General features: G+C 41.9%; 5 protein-coding genes and 1 long non-coding RNA gene across 6 annotated transcripts; 4 read left to right on the forward strand and 2 right to left on the reverse strand.

Moving 5' to 3' along the window:
• Positions 1-1,524: 1,524 nt before the first annotated feature.
• rnaseh2b (ribonuclease H2, subunit B) lies at positions 1,525-5,712 on the reverse strand. The gene is made up of 12 exons (XM_052082287.1): positions 5,450-5,712; positions 5,296-5,375; positions 5,002-5,070; positions 4,726-4,839; positions 4,549-4,625; positions 4,129-4,243; positions 3,996-4,060; positions 3,799-3,904; positions 3,473-3,554; positions 3,338-3,383; positions 1,978-2,055; positions 1,525-1,812 (listed from the first exon to the last, which is right to left on the reverse strand). Exons 2-12 carry the CDS (start codon positions 5,357-5,359, stop codon positions 1,702-1,704), a joined length of 927 nt encoding a protein of 308 aa, XP_051938247.1. The 5' UTR covers positions 5,360-5,375; positions 5,450-5,712; the 3' UTR covers positions 1,525-1,701.
• Positions 4,715-5,453, forward strand: LOC127611649 (uncharacterized). The gene is made up of 2 exons (XR_007965405.1): positions 4,715-4,866; positions 4,948-5,453. It is a non-coding gene; the product is annotated as an uncharacterized LOC127611649 (long non-coding RNA).
• Positions 5,713-6,708: 996 nt separating the features above from the next.
• On the reverse strand, positions 6,709-7,681 carry LOC127611624 (olfactory receptor 6N2-like). The gene has a single exon (XM_052082297.1). It carries the CDS (start codon positions 7,639-7,641, stop codon positions 6,781-6,783), a length of 861 nt encoding a protein of 286 aa, XP_051938257.1. The 5' UTR covers positions 7,642-7,681; the 3' UTR covers positions 6,709-6,780.
• Positions 7,682-7,690: 9 nt separating this feature from the next.
• On the forward strand, positions 7,691-9,305 carry LOC127611612 (olfactory receptor 4X2-like). The gene is given in 2 exon segments (XM_052082281.1): positions 7,691-8,017; positions 8,019-9,305. Coding segments are annotated over 2 exon segments (1,029 nt in total). The 5' UTR covers positions 7,691-7,939; the 3' UTR covers positions 8,970-9,305.
• Positions 9,306-9,736: 431 nt separating this feature from the next.
• LOC127611634 (uncharacterized) lies at positions 9,737-15,338 on the forward strand. The gene is made up of 8 exons (XM_052082327.1): positions 9,737-10,006; positions 12,563-12,630; positions 13,504-13,592; positions 13,677-13,883; positions 13,992-14,057; positions 14,330-14,423; positions 14,984-15,083; positions 15,156-15,338. The coding sequence occupies exons 2-8, from the start codon at positions 12,576-12,578 to the stop codon at positions 15,265-15,267; spliced, it is 723 nt and encodes a 240-aa protein (XP_051938287.1). The 5' UTR covers positions 9,737-10,006; positions 12,563-12,575; the 3' UTR covers positions 15,268-15,338.
• A 2,625-nt stretch (positions 15,339-17,963) lies between these two features.
• Positions 17,964-19,819, forward strand: LOC127611620 (putative gustatory receptor clone PTE01). Its single transcript, XM_052082291.1, has one exon. It carries the CDS (start codon positions 18,456-18,458, stop codon positions 19,368-19,370), a length of 915 nt encoding a protein of 304 aa, XP_051938251.1. The 5' UTR covers positions 17,964-18,455; the 3' UTR covers positions 19,371-19,819.
• Positions 19,820-20,092: the final 273 nt, after the last annotated feature.

Below are 20,092 nucleotides of genomic sequence, written 5' to 3' on the forward strand. Positions count from 1 at the left end.
TCTGAAATTAAGTGAATTTCCGAATATGCGTATGTTGACGGCACCAACTAAGAAACTAAATCTCGGTTTTTGCCTATGGAAAGGTATTTTTTGTTGTTGTTGTTGTTGTTGAAAATGTCTTACCTTTACTTGAATGCCGTGTCGCAATGTGGCAATGGGCGAATACTTTTGGTGCATTACCGCTGGTGGACACAAGGTGGTAGTCATGTACAGAAAGTCAACACGATCAGTAAAAGGGAATTTTGGGTGTCCAAGCTTTAATAATAATACACTCACTCATAAAATATTAATATAATAGAAATCGCACCTACAGATAAATTATGAAATAATTGTGACTTGCAGTCCCAAAAAATAGGGTAAAATATGTTCCATGTTGTTTATTACAAAGCACCACAGCTTGGCATTTACATTTAATTTACTGTATATGAACCATTTAAAGTACCGGTACTTTTTGCAGAATCGAGTGAAGATGTTTTCAAGTTTTTCCTTTTAGGAATACGGTACATTGAATTTATAATTGTAATATACAGGAAATATTTCAAAACCTCTACTTTAAAAGATGTTTAATGTTAGCTTACTATGGTAAATCTCCGGTTCCACCAATTTTTTTTTAAAACGATAGTGTTTTTTTCCGTTTTGAATCTACACATATCCTGACAACCAAACCTGCTGCCTTGTGCGTGGCAGAGGTGATTAAAACCATTGACAGTGTTTTTTGTTATTGGATGTCAGAATATTGTACCGAATGAAGCGTCAAAGCAAGCTAGCACATCTGTCATCTGAGAATGAATGTTTTCCCCATCTAGCAACTCAGAGCCCCTTGTTAAAAACTTTTTTTTTTTTGCTGAAGTGGAAAAAAATCCAAATTAAAAAAACGAATCAAATAAATATGAAGGGATTTAGAGTGAGTGCGTTTTTGAAAGGCATCAAAGGCAAACGACACAACAGTAGCTCCTCCAGCAACAAGGCTGTCTCGAAGCCAGATATGTTTTCAGGGCTGCTTCACTAAAAGAGTTCAAGGCCTTTAGACTTGGAAAGAAAACTCAGGTTAGAGTGTGGGCATGGATGGTTGTTCCGTGTCTGCGTGCCCTGCGATTGGCTGGCAACCAAATCTGTCCCCCGCCTGCTGGGATAGGCTCCAGCACACACACACACCCCCGACCCTAGTGAGGATGAAGTGAACCTCTCTAATGCGTATATTCAGGGTTATATTCTGTATTAAGTGCGCTGAAAAGAGAAAAGAACTGTGAGTGATGCATAACAAAATAAAAATAAAATACACAAGTGCCCTCAATGAGTACAGACCACCATCATGAAGGGCAGCATAAAAGTGATGGGTTTGTCATTGCCCCAAAAACGCGGCGACAATAAATGGGGACTTCATCATTATTTTAACAGACAACCAACTAACATAGCCTTGAATACTGCGAATAACATGACACAGCATCCTTGGTGACAACTGTTAGCAGTGAGAAACTTATCCATCATCTTAAAGTGCTTTTCCTCATTAGGGTGACGGTTGAGCACAGCGATGGACAATTTGGAGCCTTCAATTGAGCTCAGATCGTTTTTGGAACATGGGAGGAAGAATTAGTAGGGGCTGCTGCATGGGTTAGCAACAGAGCTCCTCTCGAAAGTGTTTTTTCTTTGCTTTATTACAAAAGTGTCGTGTACAAAAGCAAGCACAGAGGGGAGAAACCATCATTTCTTTTCCGCTTTCACTTTGGGGCTAAAGAAGGACGACATTGTCTTCATGCCACTCTTGTCCACCTTTGCCAGGTTTTTCTGCGCGGCTGTCATCTTCTTGGGCGGCTGCAAAGAGATGAAGAAAACGTCGAACGTGTCGTCTGACCTTCCGCTCAAAGAAATGAGGAGGACACAAACACAGTCTCTCAAGGTTGAAGGAGCTTGAATGTAAGATGACAAACACAGTCCTACTGTCATGACCGAATCGCGGTCTCAAGCACTGACACTCACTTTGCGAGCAAAATCTCCACTGTTGAATTTGGTATAGTCGTCTAACGCCTCCACCGGCTTGTCCGACAGTTTCCGCTTCTGGCGATCGGGAAAACAAATGTGTTTTAGAGTGTGGACAGTGTCTATGACGTCTATGAACACAACCAGAAAATCAACATTAAAGCTGAATCAAACACACGGAAGTAAGATTTCAGGAGAATTTGTTAGAATGGATAATTATGGCCATGGCTGTGATATCCACTCAAAACGAATTTCCACTTCCAATAAACGGGCTTAACTTTGTTCAAATTAATGTCACCTCAGTGCAACTCTTGCCATCACATGATATCAAAACATCTAAGGTGATATTGCAAGCTAACACGCCTTTGGATGGGAAGTGTAGTGCAGATGTTAGCTTGCTCGGAGCCTCAGCACTGCACTGGAGTCACAAATTAACCAGGCAAGTAAAACAATAAATGTACTAAGGCAATTATGAGCCCCCTAACAAGATAAAGTAGTCCTCAGACGATTGGTCAACTGTAAAACGTGCACTACAATCCAGTATTAGTTCATCACACTTAAATAGTATGAGCAACGAAGAAAGGTTAATGTCACTGTGGATTAACGTTCCGACTTTGTACATCGCATTTTTGTACGTTAGATTGTACACAAAAATGGTGTATACAGGGATGGCAATGGCTAGTGATGAAAAAAAGCGGAAAGGGGCGTGGTCTGGACGGGGCGACCAATCACAACAAGTAAGACAACATACACGTCCAATCGCAGGGCTGTTTACGATCGGAAGATGGAAAGACTGATCGGGAGAGCTCGTGAAAACTCGACGATTAGGTACCTGACCCCCCCCCTTAAAATTTTCTCAACGGATTTAGACGATTCACAAAAATGATCAATTTAAGAAATAAAACGGCGGATTTCCACGTATCTGCGAAAAATTGCCATCCCTGTGTATATTCCCGAAAAAAAAAAAAAAATTCCTACCAGATATTTTGAATGGTACTTTCCTCTGGATAAGTCTGTTTTATTTTATCTTGAATCAATGTCATTGTTTTCTTATTGAAACTGATGAAAATGAATGAATAAATAAAATCAATAACTATTGATTTTTTTTTTAATGTTCTTCTTTAGGAACAGAAGGTGCTCTACATGATCTGCCTGTTTTGGTTTCAGAAAGTAGGAAGGCAGACATTCAAAGGAGACATCGCTGCCATTGGGCAATTGGTAAATTGTGGTTTCTCCTCAAAGGAACCACAATTTATCAATCCCGATTGATTTTTTCTCTCGCAATGATCACGATTTGGTGTGACAGCAAACACGACAAGCCAAGTCTGTTCGATTTGCATGAAAATGCAAAATGCTGCACCTTTGAAGCTGGTTCGCTCTCCTTTGGACTTGTGAGCTCTGGTAACCTGCGCGGCGACAAAACGGGCCTCATTTAAATGCACGTTCATAAAGACTTGGCAAGACCAAAAATTTGTGTATGCGCATGCAAACATACTGCAGGTGATGCCGGAGGTCCTTGCTCAAGTCTTTGTTGATGTATTCCGATATCAGGCCATGGGCGTAGCCAAGGTAGTCCTCTGAAGTGGGGATGCAAGCAAACCATAATCACATTACAACAGGGTTGAATGAAATGGTTGTCAATACTTTAAGACAGATAAGATACACCGCTGCCACCATCCATTGGACCTGCAAGAGTACTACAAGTACCTCTGAAATAATCGAATTGGAGAGGAAAACATGAAAAAAAAAACAAGTCGAATCCAAATTGCTCCTGAGAGGTCCCGCCAATGAATGTCATTTTAAGAGGAGAAATAATTTTACCCTTGCTTGAATCTGACTCCATCTTGACTCGGATATATGAGGAGGATTTGACTCCCTCCCCCACAGAGATGTTCTTCCTCTTCAGCACAAGGACGGTTTTCTCCACCTACAGCAGCATGGGGAGGAAAAAAAACTAACACATGAATTCAACGGGAATCTTCATCACAAGATGGACTGTTTCTGAATAGAGGACATACCTTCTTCTTTAACCAAGCCATTGTTTTTTCTTGACTGTATCGGTGAAACTTATGGCTTCCCACCTCTAGAAAGAAAACAAAAGTGAGGCCCCTGTTTTCTATATCGGCAACCTTGAGCATATTAGCTGCTAACCTTTTTCATCCGCAATGTGATGCATGGAGGCCAAGGAACGAGTGCAGCTCAGCAACCCGCTACACGCCGGAAACTCTTCGTCCATTACCATTTGATCTAGCCGCTGGAATTTGCCCTAAACAGACACCAGAGGGCATCATTAAAGGAGGCGTTTATTTATAGTCTTTCTGGACTGTAAAGTGATGGATGCACAAGGTGGTAAGAGGGCAACAAACAGATGTCTGGAGTGAAGAACAGTCAAGACGCTTAAATAAATGAAGACATGACCTTAGCTTTCGAGAAAAACAACACCTTGAACTTCCAGACAAATTAAATTTAATTATAAATAAATTTATAACTGAACATGTGCTTATTTCCCGCACAACAATAATGTGCCACAGCAAACAGGGATTCATTGGATTAAGGTGAATGATCTCTTACTTCTTTTGCAGATTTGATCAAGTAAGGCAATATGAGAAAAAGCGGATCCATCTGTGTGACAAATAGAAGCCTCCCATCTGTGTAAAAACAGGAGCAGCTGATTGACAAGTCACTGAACACTGACAACGAATACGTAATCATGAATGGATTTCTATCAGACTTGATCAAAACAATGACCTCTCTGCACAGTCTGCCCAACAAACCAGGACCGGAAGTCTTCTTCAAATGCTTTGACTTCGTACAGTTGCAAGTTGCCACCGCCGCCGCTCAGCATGTAGAGGGAAGCTGCATCTGCATAAACATGACAAATTAAAAAAGGTATTTTCGATTTTTTTTTACCGTAATAACACTTCTCCCATACTCTTAGTAAGTATGACGTGTTTCCCTTTATATCAATAGAGAGCGGGAGTACAGTTGAGTGGCCAGAACGTGCATATGGACTGGAAGTTCTACCTGTGGCTGGATTCCGTAGCCTCACAAAGGTCGGGTCATTGTCCTTCCTCTGGCTGTCTATCGCGGAGTCTCCAGGCAAAGTCAGGTAGGTGACAATTAAACACTTCATGCAAACATCGTACTCGGTCAAACTAATAAAGGATAAGTGCTCGACAAGTCTCGGAAATCTTTGAAAGTAGCGACGCCTCCACGGTGCGCTAGCATGCTAGCAAACAAACAAATCAAGTAGTTTACACGACGAAAGGCACCGTGTGTTAAGCTAATTTCGCCGGGCCGAGTGAAGACAGTGGTTACCTGCAGCAATAACAACCCAGCTATCGTTCTGCACGTTCGGCGTTCGCTTCTTTTTTGAGGCCATGGTGAAACGTGGAACCCTGTATATAAATGATTTGCAGTTGTCACGCTGTGTGCGGTTTTGTTTTTCAATTATCGCTCAAAGACAACGAACCAAATTCAATCAAGGGATGATGTGTTACTGTTTTATGACAAGTGCTCAGAAAAGGCGCCTCTCTCCGAACATCCGGACTTTCCTCACAAGGGGGTGAATGTAATTACAGTTGCGTCTTTACTAGCTTTTGTTGCTACTTGTCAGTATATCTTGAGTCCCTTTAGGTTGCTATATTAGTATTTCAAATGTGTTGTGCCGAATCATTTGGATTAATTTGCGAAACGCAAGCTATTTAACCATCGTATTGTCATTGCTTCCCCCCTATGTGTAATCCCGTGGTACGTACAGTCGTGACGTCACCGTTTTCGTATCGGGTCTTCTCCGGAAAGCCAAATCTCACAACCAAAAAAAAACAAACAAAAAAAACTGTAAACTGTTGGAACTCTTAAACTTTTTTCCCCCCAATAAAAGCTTTGTTCAAAAATATCCATATATGTTTTACTGTGAATTTTATTTTCACAGTTACCGGTAATGTGTTTTATTTTTAGATACATTTGTTTGATGGTGAAATCACAGATGTAACTAAGAATCGATTGACTGATATTATTGTATATTGTTAAATTTTAATATTAATATATAATACTGGTATATTTGTTTTTTTAGTGCAAATAAAATCCTTGGGGAAAAAAGCGCCAAAGCTCTTCAGAAGTGTGTTCGGTATCTCCGTGTTTGTCTGAATATTAGAGAGCGCCAATAACCAAGCTTCTCCCTCAGATGACAGGATACAGTATACCAATATTAAAACAAAATTAACAACATTAATGATATAATAATAACAGTACAGCATACAAGGATTCAATGACATTTATCAATTTTGTGAAGACTCCTTTAGAGTACAGAATTGTGTTCCCATCTCTCCCCCTTGATGTTAGTGATTCTGCAGGCAAAGACATGAATAAGGTATTTGCTAATTTTGTATGGAACAATAAGCATTATCATCTGAAGAAAACCTTCCTCTTTGCACCGAAAGGTGAGGATGAATTTGAATTATTGGACTGGATTTGAGTTACACATTCCCAATTGTGTTTAAAGAATTGCACTTTGTAATAAACTCCATCCTTCGTGGAATCATTGAAATGCTACAAAAAAAAAATAATGTTATGTAAATACCGGTAATTGTGCTGCCCTCCGCTGCGAAATATTCCACAGGGATAAATAAAGTTTGTATAAATAAACCACATTTTACTGTCCTTTCCTGTGGGGACAAAAGAAATCATAAAGTCAAGTGAATGATCCTCAATACAATTTATTCGGAACCTTTCTACAAAAACAGTAAACAACACACGTCGGCTCAGCACAGTTTCACAAATTCAAAAAAACAGCAAAAAAGACTACTTTGACAAAGACATTTGACTTCTTGGATGCGTTCCGCACAATAACAACCGCTTGATGTGTTTCCAGATTTCTTTCATCTTCACTCCATATATGATCGGATTGAACAAAGGATTATACACCACGATTTGTAGACTCATAATCAGCCGCACAGTTTTTGAAAGATCCGTCTCCAGTCGTGCGATGATGACGTCAAAACCACACAAACACGAGAAGCTGATTAAAACCATCAGGTGGGGTAAACACGTCTCGGCTGCTTTTTTCCGGACTTCCCCGCCGCTTCGATAGGTCGCCAGAAATATCTTTATGTACGTGAAGAGAATAAACAGCACAGGGATGAGAGTAATATTTGTGAGAACAAACAAACCCCACACAGTGAGAAACATCGGTTTGGCACATTGAAGTTTCTGAATGGAATTGTTGCAAAAGATTCCCGCTAATACAAAGCGGCACATTTTTTGCTTTGCACTGATGACAGTTGCCACCAATACGTGGCAGGCAGGCAGAAACCAGGCCCCGGCCAAGAAGACGGCGACACTGGTTGTGCTCATGGTGGCTGCATAATGCAGAGGCCTGCAGATGGACACATACCTGTCAAAAGCCATGGCCGACAACAGCAAGAAGTCCGAACCTGCTAGCGAATAAAATATGAAATACTGCAACATACAAGCGGAGTGAGAAACGCTCTGCCTGTGAGAAATGACGTCCGCAATGAGTTTGGGGTAGATAGCCGTGCTGAACAAAAGCGAGTTAAGAGACAAAGCCGCGATGAAAATATACATGGGCTCGTGAAGGTTCCTGTGAATCCAGACGAGACAAATAATGGTGCAATTACAGCAGAGGATGAGAACGTAGAGCATCAACAAGAGTACAAAGTAAACATATCTGTACTTATCCACGTCGACAATCTCAAATTCACAAAAGGGCACACACACAAAGCATCTGTATCCCGGACTTCATGGTGCAACTTGATCATACAAGTGTGAATAAACACTTGCGATGTTAACTGGTGACGATGGAAAAACCTGAGAAACAACTGGGGTCAAATCATGTCCAACGAATGTTTGACCCTGCTGCATGTGACGGACAGGTAAAGTCAACAAACAGCCCTAAGGCGAAAAACACGGAGGCGAAACGGACTTTGGGGAGTTTGTTGACATGACAGCGACTCTTAATGAGATCTGTGGAGGCTCAGCAGCTATCATAAAAGGCTTGACACTCCGGCAACTGTTGACCCGCCAGTGTGCATGGTGCACATGAGTGGAGCGCGATGAACGGAACTCACGTCCTCATAAGTCTTGGCGGCTATGTCGATGTGGATAAGTACCGATATGTTTACTTTGTTGTCTTTTTGACGCTCTACGTTCTCATCCTCTACTCGAATGGGACAATTATTTATCTCATCTTGAGTCACAGGAACCTTCACGAGCCCATGTATATTTTCATCGCGGCTTTGTCTCTCAACTCGCTCTTGTTCAGCACGGCTATTTATCCCAAACTCATTGCGGACGTCTTGTCTCACCGGCAGAGCATTTCGCACTCCGCTTGTATGTTGCAGTTGTTCCTTTTCTACGCTTTAGGTGCTTCAGACTTCTTTCTGTTGTCAGTCATGGCTTACGACAGGTACGTGTCCATCTGCAAGCCTCTGCACTATGCAACCACCATGCGTCCAACCAATGTCACCATCTTCTTGGCTTTGGCCTGGTTTCTGCCCGGCTGCCAGGTTGCTGTGGGAAGTTACATTAATGGAAAGCAAAAATTGTGCAGGTTTGTTTCGGGGGGCATTTTCTGCAACAATACTGTGAATAAGCTTCACTGTGTGAGATCAGAAACGACGGTCATTTACGGTGTGTTTGTCTTCATCAGCATTGTGGTTCTCCCTGTCTTGTTCATCCTCTTCACATACGTTAAAATATTTCTCGTCGCATGTTGCCGTTGCGGCGGAGCCTGGGAAAAGGCGGTCGAGACCTGTTTGCCTCACCTGATGGTTTTAGTCTGCTTCTCTTGCTTGGCCGCGTTCGACGTCATTGTGGAACAAACGGGGTCAGAGCTTCCGAAGACGGTTCGCCTGATCATGATGTTGCAAATCGTGGTGTACCATCCTCTCTTCAATCCAATTATATATGGCGTGAAGATGAAAGAAATCTGGAAACACATCAAGAAGGTGTTCCGTCACCACATCAAATAAATGGATTTAGATGTTCAACCTGTCACAAAATAAATCAATAAATGAAGCCGGGATTTAATTTGTCTATTGCATTTGGCATTTAACCGGTCACACGTATTTCATAATGTAAAAGGTAATTCACATTATTGTTGTTTGATGGTCGTATTGATATGTGTTATGTGTGCACAATTGATTGTAATGTGTTCCATTCATGATTAAAAAAAAAATCCCATTCAGGAAGTCTAGTTACTGTTTTATTATCTTGACCTTTTTATTTTCCTTCACAGGATGAAAACAAATATATATATATATATCGTTATCTATCCAGCTATCCGTTGCTCCAAGAATGTTACAGCCTTAAAATGCAGTGTTGCTGATTCACAGCAATTGTGCAAAGAAGAATAGGTCATGATAAGTGTTTAATTATTTTTCCACAGTATTAAGAAGTATCATAAATACTTATATCCAACCATATACGTATTTATGATGTGGCCCACGAGGAAAAGGAGTTTGACCGCTATTCCAGTATCCTATTGCAATATTTATTCTCAAAATTTGCTCCTTTATTCTAAGGAACCATAGAGTATTGAGAATGAATTGACTCAAAGTTGTCAACGAACAGGGAATGGTGCCAACAAAAAGACAATCGGAACACTGTTGCATTAGGCCTGTTGCATGAGATGCAGTCTTCTGGCACGGCACTTGTTCGAAAGTAGGGTAATTAATGATCTGACAATCAATCAGCGACAGCAGCGCTATTGTGCTCATCTTCACACTGTTCCGGTTTTTCTGGTATTTAATCAACACATTAGTTCCTCGTAACCAAAGACTCTTGACTCTCTGTCACAATCCCAGAGCTGTTGCATTTGAAGTCACTCTTCGTATTTTCATTTGTCCTGTTTGATGTTAAATGTTGTTTTGGGAAACCCCGTTCGGGTTGGTATGAATGTCATTTGCCTTATAAAAACGAGAGCAGTATAAAAAGGAGCAGGTTTTACAGTTGGATTCATCGGTGCAGGGAAAGTCAACTCTGAGAAGATCTTCATCCGGACTCAGAGGTGAGTAGACCCGCCAATTTTGCTCGAGAAAAAAAGTATTGTTACCATTGAATATTATGACCCAAGAAAGATTAAAAAGCCTTATAATAATTTAAATAATTAAAATTAAGTATTCAGTACTAAGTAACCGGTGAGTAGTGGTGGTTTTTTTTTTAATCAGAAAATTACGCTCAAATAGACAAAAATATACAATAACAATGTGCAAATTGAACAATTTTTTTACCCAACAATATAACTCCAAACTTGGTGCTCAGGTGCTCTCCGTGCTGAAACGCACCTGATTCAAAGTATCAACTCATCAGCAAGCTCTGAAGAAGCAAGATAACGATCCTGATCATATGAATAAGGTGTATTGCAGCAGGGGGGCATGGAAAACAAGGCAGGGCATCGGCACTTGAGGACAGAGTTTTGGACACCCCTGACTTACACAAAAATGAATAAAAATTGCATGTGTACAAAAGACACAAAGTGAGGCAAATCTAGCAACAAGAAATGATGATGAGTGAATCAGCATATGTTCAAAGTGGAAGGTCTTGTATGTGTGTGTTGTAGGGATGGGGTAGGGAAGACTGTACTTTGGGGATGGAAGGATTTGGGTGTGGAAGAGTTGTTAATTTTCCATGACGCAAATGACCAAAGCATCGCATGCGTACACGTGAAATGGCCTCACGCACCCACGCAGAATTTCGCTATTTATACATTTCCAGGAGGAAGAGTTAGCAATTTAACATAGCATGCATGCCGCAGTGGACAAAAACCCCCGCGTAATTACCGCACCCATTCATGCAGAAATTTCCGAGAAGCCCAAGATGCAGAGTGCAGTTCGCGGCGTGGCTCAACGTGGGCGAAGCGAAACATTTGACGGCGCCCCCACGTATTCTAAGAGCCTTTTTTTTCTTTTTCTTTTTTTTGTTGAACTATTTCTTTTTGATTATGGGCAGTCTTATGATGTAACGCTTATCTTCATTAAAATGTTATTGAACAGTAAAAAATTACAAACTATCAACCCTCATTCAGTTGGGGTGGAGCTAACAAAGCTGTTTGATCGAATTGGTCGAAACGGCCATTTGACATAAATTCTGGGTGAACAGAGGATTGTAGGGCCATGGACGCTGGTCAAGCGTGTTTAGGGGGCCTGAAAATACAATACAATACAATACATGCTGATTTATATAGCGCTTTCACAACAGCGGCAGCTGTAACAAAGCGCTTTACAAAACAGTTAACATAAAGTAAAATAATAAACACAACACATAACATAAAACACGGACAGTCGTGCAGTCCTAACCACTTTTCCGTCACACGCTTTGTTGTTTGAAGCGGTTTGAGATGAAAGAGGAGAGAATCAAAGTTTCCTTTAACCAGTGGATCAGAGACGTCATGCTCAAAATGTGCACACGTCAGCTACAAGCTAAGTTTCAAAGTCAACAAGAAGCTGTAGCATCCATTGACGAAAAGAGATTGGTTCACTTCTCCTATCCCATGGAAATCCATTTCAATTCCAAGCGGCGACTCACGGTTCCAAATACGCATCGGCGCTCTGCACCAACGCTCCTCTCTCCTCGTCCTCAACTTCAGCAGCCATCCATCCAGCCGCACCAACGCCAACTGTCCAACAGCGCTGACATAGCCACTGAACAAATCGGGGTTGTGAAAAATGCTGCCCATTACTGGCGCAAAAAACACAAGCGCCCCAGGTCTGTCCAGCACCGACAGTCAATGGCGCCGACATTCCTCCCAATCAAAATCTGTGCTGGTACAGGCGTAAAATGGGCGACATGACGCTGGTTCTGCGTATCTACTGTAGGTCAGTGGGTTCAAAAGTTGTCAAAAATGTTTTGTAATGAGTTGGATGGGTGTAGTATCAAATGTTCCCAGCAGAGGGCGGAAATCGGCCCGATGCTTTCGTACAGTACTGTATTTGGATTTCCGTCAGTTTTGTAATTTTAGAATTTAACCCCACACACACACACACACATTTTTTTTCTTCTTATCTTTTTGACCAACCCAAATATCTTCTTTTTGCTCTATGAAAATTAAATTACTTTCGAGTGCATACCAACCTCACCTCCCTTCCCTGCAATTTTATCCTCAACCCCACGCTAACCATAACAAGATTAATTTACAAATGCCCCAGTATATCAGCATTTACATTGATGAGTAGTCACTTTCTCAATTTGTATCTGTTTTGCTCTGTCTTCTTTTGTTTTCTTTTGGCTTGTCCCTTTATGGGTAGACGAGGCCTGGTGTAGGATTCAAACACAATGAGCACAATATTGGTCCTGTGTCACTCTGTTGTTGTTGATTCGGACACCTGCTGGATCTTACGCATCATTCCGTTGCAGGCAACTTTATTTGTGACTTCTTTTCTTTACAATCGCTTTTATTATGTTTCATGTTTTTATACAACACGGTGCTATTTTTCTTGATGGACCAGCAAGGAGTTGCTACAATTTTTTTTATGACTGAAGATGAATGCTTCTTAGCACCCGTGAAGCGCAATCAAGTAGGAACACTTAGTGTTCTCAAGTACAACTTGTCTGTTATGTCTTTCAGAATTCAGCCAATCATGCCCAACATGCGCTTTGTCTTGGTGCTCATGGCCGCCATCAGCCTGCTGCCAGGTAACTAACTATACGCTTTCAGTTTCATCTTCACCTCTGCCACCTCATTTTGTAGTTCTGCAAACTTGGACATTGATGTCGCGATGATGAAGCATAAAATGATTCACGGTACCAATAATGGGCAAAAGAATTTCGATTATCATAACACCTGTCAAATTCACAATGTACTGTTTGTTTTTGATATGAACGGCCCTTTATACTTGAGATTGAACCAATTAGTCGTCAAGTCTACTTTACTAGTCCGCATGGTTGAAGCTTGTCGGTGTGGCAAATGCATAAATACCCGAAACTAGATGGCAATCTCTCCTCAAATACAATAAAAGCACAAGTGAACTAGAAACAGGAGAGAGACTTTTTACTTTTGAGGTGCTTGGCTACAATGTCCGCTGTTAAAACACTATGTGCAATGGAACACAGTGGGTGGAATTGTTTTTCTTTTGATCTTTTCCAAGACTTGCAGAGTTGGAATAGCGCGTTTGCGCCATTGGGGCATAGAACGCCGTCGAACTTCCGGCCAATCGAAGCGGCAGCCCACATTCCCTTTAAAATCAGAGCGGTTGAAGCATGCATTAGCTTGACATTGCGGAAGAAAACATTGACTTGATGCTCCCGTTTTTTTTTTTTTTTTTTACACTGAGCATACAGGCTCCTCTCGACGAAAAGAGGGGCCTAAATTTTAAATCGTACAGTTGCTGTACTTCTCTTACAAATGTGATTTACTTACTTGAATGTTTGACTTGTACACGGTAATGGTTGGTTACAAAAGCGAATCGCTGTGATGTGTTGCTACAAGTGTTTAGATTTGATTTCAGGATGTATGTCACCTCGTGTGGACTGCTGCCGACTAACTTTGTCATGTCTTTTTGTCTGTAGGCGCAACATCTCAAGTTACCGGTATTCCAGGTACTAGCATCCCTGAGTGTCCCATTAACTACTATGGAGAGACTTACTTTTCACCATCTGTGAGTCAGTTCATATCACATGTCTTGTTCTCTAACACAGAATAAATTGTAACGTATCGATAACTGCTGTTGTCTTGTTAATAGGGGATCGCTGTGGAGAATGTATTTGAGCTGAACTTTGGCAACTCTGACTTCATGACTTTCACCTTTGAAGTCCCAGTGCAACCTTTCAGTTTTGATTCAATCTTTGATGTCGCTAATGAAACTTCCGAATTTGCCCTAAATCTTCCAGACCTTGTTGGGACGTCAGACTGCTTTTACGGTATCATTTTGTTTTCAGGTCCAAATGCGGTGGGTACTGTGTTTTGTATTTCTTCATTTTAGCTACATGTTTGTACACACACACACACACACACACACACTTATATACTGTGTATATATACATTTTCTCTCTCTCAGATCCAGATCCTTTTCCGCACATTTGGAAATCAGGGAGCGTACCTAGTTGACTCGCCCGTGCCACTGGTAAGAAGAAAACTTTTCCTGCATTTGAAATCAAAGCAACTCAAAGGTGGCAGCACGCATGGGTTGTCAGCACCCCAAATATCGTCGACTGATCATGATTCCAGTGTGTCAAGACGAGCAACTTTTCAAAACATTTCTCCTTTGTTAGTCATGTTTGCCACACCAAAATGACAAATGTCGTGACGAGAGATGTGGAAAATGGATGAATGAGTTTTAAGGTGATATTCATAGCTTTCCTACTCTCACATATGACCTGCTTGTCTTCCATGTAGAACGTCACGACAACAGTGGGGGGACAGCTGGTCAGCACGACAGAGTTGTCAGCTGGTAAAACATATGCTTACCTTCGAGGCTGCAGACACGAGGGTAAGCGCAGGTCTTTGAAACATGTACCTTGTACACATGACTAACAAACACCGATCAAAACATTCAAGACACCTTTCAGTTCCTTCTCAGTCCTGTCAGTGAACTCATGCCCAGGCAGCCTGGTGGTCTCGTGGTTAGCGCGTTGACCTCACAGTGCAGAGGTACCGGGTTAAATTCCAGCTCTGACCTCCCTGTGAAGAGTTTGCATGTTCTCCCTTGGCCTGCATGGGTTTTCTCCGGGTACTCCGGTTCCGCCCACATTTCAAAAACATGCGTGGCAGGCTGATTGAACACTCCAAATTGTCCCTCGGTGTGAGTGTGAGCGCGGATGTTTTGCTCGTCTCTGTGTGCCCTGCGATTGGCTGGCAACCGGTTCAGGGTGTCCTCCACCTACTGCCTGAAGACGACTGGGATAGGCTCCAGCACTCCCCGCGACCCGAGTGAGGATAAGCGGATCGGAAAATGAATGCCCTGTGGCTGACGAGGTTGTGTCCTCCTTTGTTTTGTGTTGGAATCCGCATCCAGGATTCACATGCCTTGTTTCTGTGTGTTGTTTCCAGGTCAATTCTATCCAGTAGGAACAAAGACACTTGTCTCCGCAACTGTCTTTGTGACATGTAATTCAACAGCTTTCCTTACCGTTTCGAACTATGACCCAAGGTAAGCATGTTCTGTCATTTGTCATGATGCCACTTCCACAATCTCCTGAGCGAACCACTCTACCTCTGCTAGATGCTCAACGAAGTCCGGGTGCACCATGACTGTGATTTGGAGCCCCATTGACCAGCCAACGCCAACTGAAATTCCCCTAACCATGACCCCTGAAACTATTTCAACTACTTAATTAATTATGGTCTGTAATTAATTAATGGAATTAATCAATATTTTAATCTCATCTAAAAATTACAAAGAAAAGCCTTATTTTCATTTTAAATTCTGTTCCATTATTGAGGCAGATCAAGAAATAAAAGAAAAAGCGGCATTATAAAGTATTTTATTGTTTTTCAGCATACGTGGACAGATGCAGTCCGAGCCATTTACTTTCTGTTGCATTTGAGACTCGTCAAAGTCCTACCTGCAACCTTTAGTTTCGACCACGAGGTAGAATACCACTATTTTGTTTGTTTTTGTAAATCTCCAAAGAATTACAAAATAACACATCAGGTCCTTAGAAAGTGCTTAGGTTAACATATCAAAAACATTCATCTTCCTAACCGCTTGATCCTCACTAGGGTCGCGGGGGGTGCTGGAGCCTATCCCAGCTGTCTCCGGGCAGTAGGCGGGGGACACCCTGAATCGGTTGCCAGCCAATCGCAGGGCACACAGAAACGAACAACCATTCGCACTCACACTCACACCTAGGGACAATTTAGAGTGTTCAATCAGCCTGCCATGCATATTTTTGGAATGTGGGAGGAAACCGGAGCACCCGGAGAAAACCCACGCAGGCCCGGGGAGAACATGCAAACTCCACACAGGGAGGCCGGAGCTGGAATCGAACCCGGTACCTCTGCACTGTGAAGCCGACGTGCTAACCACTGGACTACCGGGCCGCCTATATCAAAAACAATAAGAACAATTTTCTGAGCAATACAAGTAGACAACACTGAACTTGCTCCAGATAATAAACAAAAATAAAGCAGACCCTTAAATCACAGTGCTGTAAGTCGCTGAGTTCAAAAACAAATTCAAGAGACTAGTACAACAAAACTACATCAATCAGAGTTAAGGTGATGAATTCGAAACATTCATTAAATAGAATCATAAATCAGAATTAAGTTGATCAATGGAGTAATGTACCGCAATATCCATTATTAATACAAGAAAAAATTGAAATATAAAAGTGCTAGATTGTGTATGTATATAATCTCGATTCAAACCAAAAGTTGTAAAAATAGATACAAATAGCACAGATACTGATGCGGGAGGCTAAATTTGAGCTGCTTTGGTGGTAAGCAAACTCCTTACAAATTAGGCACAGCTCTCTACTTTCATCAATTGTGTCGTCAGGGCGTTTTTGGAATGGAAAATTTTCCATTCATTGTGCTGAGAACTCTCACATGCTGCTCCATTTTCACCTCTCCACTCCTCACCGCTGCTTACGAAGCCCGCCCAACTCCGTGGGTGCTAACGGTGGCTCCTTTGATTGCCATAAAAGTAAAAAGCCTTGAGATGTTCTTCTGTTGTGAATTGGCATCATATAAATAAAAACGACTTCCTGCGATTTGCAGGGGGCAAACTAAAGGTGACACTTTTGCCGGTGTCCAGAGAATTTGCTTGTTTGCCATCGACAAACCTCCCATGATAGCATCATTTGTGGCTCATCATTAGCAGCCTCCCGAGGCTGACCTTGTTATGACACTATCCTTACATCACTCTTTCCCTTTCTAATTAAGCATTGTAATGAAGGCAAGAAAAAACAAATCAGCCCCAGTCCCTTGACATTTTACACACAGATGACCTTCCTCTCAATTGTCCAACTTGTTGTAGTTTCCTTCCAGAGACAAACAAAAATGTGGCTTTAAATAAGAAATCTTAAAAAAAAAATATGTATGCTAGAATATTATGAGAACTATCTTGTTCTGATGTTAAAGTTGTTGGTTTTTTTTTTTCAATATTTAGGAATCAGTAAAGCGTTGTTGGTTTGAAAATAAAATCCAGTGAAACCGCATTTTATTGTGGATTTGTAGTTCCCTTTAATTAGCACTTGTTTATGTCCAGAAAAGTTAATGTGTTAAAATATTGTATCAAAATCGCCTTGATGGTATTGAATTGTACTGTGAGACGGCCCATTGGTTGACTGGTTAGCGCGTCGGCCTCACGGCGGAGAGGTGCAGGATTTGATTCCAGGTTTTGTCCTTCCTGTGTGGAGTTTGCATGTTCTCCCCTGCGTGGGTTTTCTGCGGGTACTCCGGTTTCCTCCCACATTCCAAAAACATGCATGGCAGGCTGTTTGAACACTCCAAATTGTCCCCAGGTGTGACTGTGAGCACAAATGGTTGCTTGTTTCTGTGTGCCCTGCGATTGGCTGGCAATCGGTTCAGTGTGTCCTCTACCTACTGCCCTGCGACACTTGTGAGGGTAATTGGATCAGAAAATGGATGGATGGATGAAGGAAAGTGATAATCGCCTTGTATCAAATCATTAGGCCATATAGCAGAACGTATCTGAAAAAAAAAATTATCTTGACATAAATCTCTCTTGGGCGGCCTGGTAGTCCAGTGGTTAGCACGTCGGCTTCACAGTGCAGAGGTACCGGGTTCGATTCCAGCTCCGGCCTCCCTGTGTGGAGTTTGCATGTTCTCCCCGGGCCTGCGTGGGTTTTCTCCGGGTGCTCCGGTTTCCTCCCACATTCCAAAAACATGCGTGGCAGGCTGATTGAACACTCGAAATTGTCCCTAGGTGTGAGTGTGAGTGCAAATGGTTGTTTGTTTCTGAGTGCCCTGCGATTGGCTGGCAACCGATTCAGGGTGTCCCCCGCCTACTGCCCGGAGACGGCTGGGATGGGCTCCAGCACCCCCCGCGACCCTAGTGAGGATCAAGCGGTACGGAAGATGAATGAATGAATGAATAAATCTCTCTTGCTCTTTTCTCATGTCGAATCGTACAAGTGAGGTGAGTCACCTTTATACAACATTTGTTACTTGGAAGTACATATCTCGGGTCAAAAAGTTTCCAACGTGGAAAACGAAAACTATAAATGAGCAGCATCAGCGTGTTTTTGGTACTCTTCTATGGCCTTTGACTCCATGATTGCCTTCCTCCGGCTTCCTCTCCTGTCACATCATATTATAATGTGACAATGGACTTGTTACTTCAGAACATCATGTTCACCAAATGCTTGACCCTGTTACAAGTGATGGACAGGTCAGGCCAATGAAAAACACGGAGGCGAAAAGGACTTTGGGGAGTTTGTTGACATGACAGCGACTCTTAATGAGATCTGTGGAGGCTCAGCAGCTATCATAAAAGGCTTGACACTCCGGCAACTGTTGACCCGCCAGTGTGCATGGTGCACATGAGTGGAGCGCGATGAACGGAACTCACGTCCTCATAAGTCTTGGCGGCTATATCGATGTGGATAAGTACCGATATGTTTACTTTGTTGTCTTTTTGACGCTCTACGTTCTCATCCTCGGCTCGAATGGGACAATTATTTATCTCATCTTGAGTCACAGGAACCTTCACGAGCCCATGTATATTTTCATCGCGGCTTTGTCTCTGAACTCGCTTTTGTTCAGCACGGCCACCTACCCCAAACTCATTGTGGACGTCTTGTCTCACCGGCAGAGCATTTCTCAGACAGGGTGTATGTTGCAGTTTTTCGTGTTCTACTCTTTAGGTGGTTCAGACTTCCTTCTGTTGTCAGCCATGGCTTACGACAGGTACGTGTCCATCTGCAAGCCTCTGCAATATGCAACCACCATGCGTCCAACCAATGTCATCATCTTCTTGACTTTGGCCTGGTTCGTGCCCACCTTCCAGATTGCGGTGGCAACTTTCATTAATGCAAAGCAAAAACTGTGCAGGTTTGTTTTAGGGGGCATTTTCTGTAACAATTCTGTGAAGAAGCTTCAGTGTGTGAGATCACAAACTTTGCTTGTTTATGGTATGTTCATCTTTGTCAATGTTGGGTTTCTCCCTATCTTGTTCATCCTCTTCACATACGTTAAAATATTTATCGCCATTTATTGCCGTCGTAACGGATCCTGGGAAAAGGCAGCGGAGACCTGTATACCTCATCTGATGGTTTTAATCTGCTTCTCTTGCTTGGCTGCGTCCGACGTCATTATGGACCAAATGGAGTCAGATGTTCCAAAGATTGTTCACCTGATCATCATCTTGCAAATATTGGCGTACAGTCCTCTCTTGAATCCAATCATATACGGGGCAAAGATGAAAGAAATCTGGAAACACATCAAGTTGTTCTGTCACCGCGTCAAATAAACGACTATTGACATTCAGCCTGTCAAAAAGTACAAATAAATCAAGTCGGCTGTTCTATTTTTCAAATAAATCAAGTCAGTCAGTGTATTTATCCAATAAATTAAGTCTGATATGAATGACCATCCTTATTTCATCCTGCAAAAGGTTTTCAGAGTGCTTCACACTTTTAAGGTGGTGTTTTTATAGATGTGCTTTCAGTGCGCAACAGATTGGAATGTGTTTCACTCATGTTAAAAAAAAAGGGAGAAGAAATAAAAGCACATTGAGGAAGTGTTGTTTCTGTTTTTAATTGAAACGTACTATTTAATTGCCTTCACGGGATGAAAATAAAACAAGACTCTATCTACCAACCTATTCGGCTATCCATTGTTTCAAGGATGCAATGATTGTCAGGGCTGAGAGACATGGATTTTCCAGATTTAAGATGATTAAAATCTGTACGTATTGTTTTTCCCGCTTTCAGTCTTCACCTCATTTCTCCTTCTCTCAAACAAGCTTTGAAAGTGTTTTTTTTTTCAGCAAGTATTTTCCCCAGCACCTCTCAGTAACTCGCATCAGCACAGAAATAATATTCATATTTTTACTGACAGAAATACACTAAAGCTTCACAAAATAAAATAAAAGGAACCAACCTCAATAAATACATCATTAATGATGTGAAACAAACGGCTTTGAATGAATACAAATGTCACTGAAGAAACCGGAGTACCCGGAGAAAATCC

Source organism: Hippocampus zosterae, chromosome 12, assembly GCF_025434085.1.
Source record: "Hippocampus zosterae strain Florida chromosome 12, ASM2543408v3, whole genome shotgun sequence".
Lineage (NCBI taxonomy): Eukaryota > Metazoa > Chordata > Actinopteri > Syngnathiformes > Syngnathidae > Hippocampus > Hippocampus zosterae.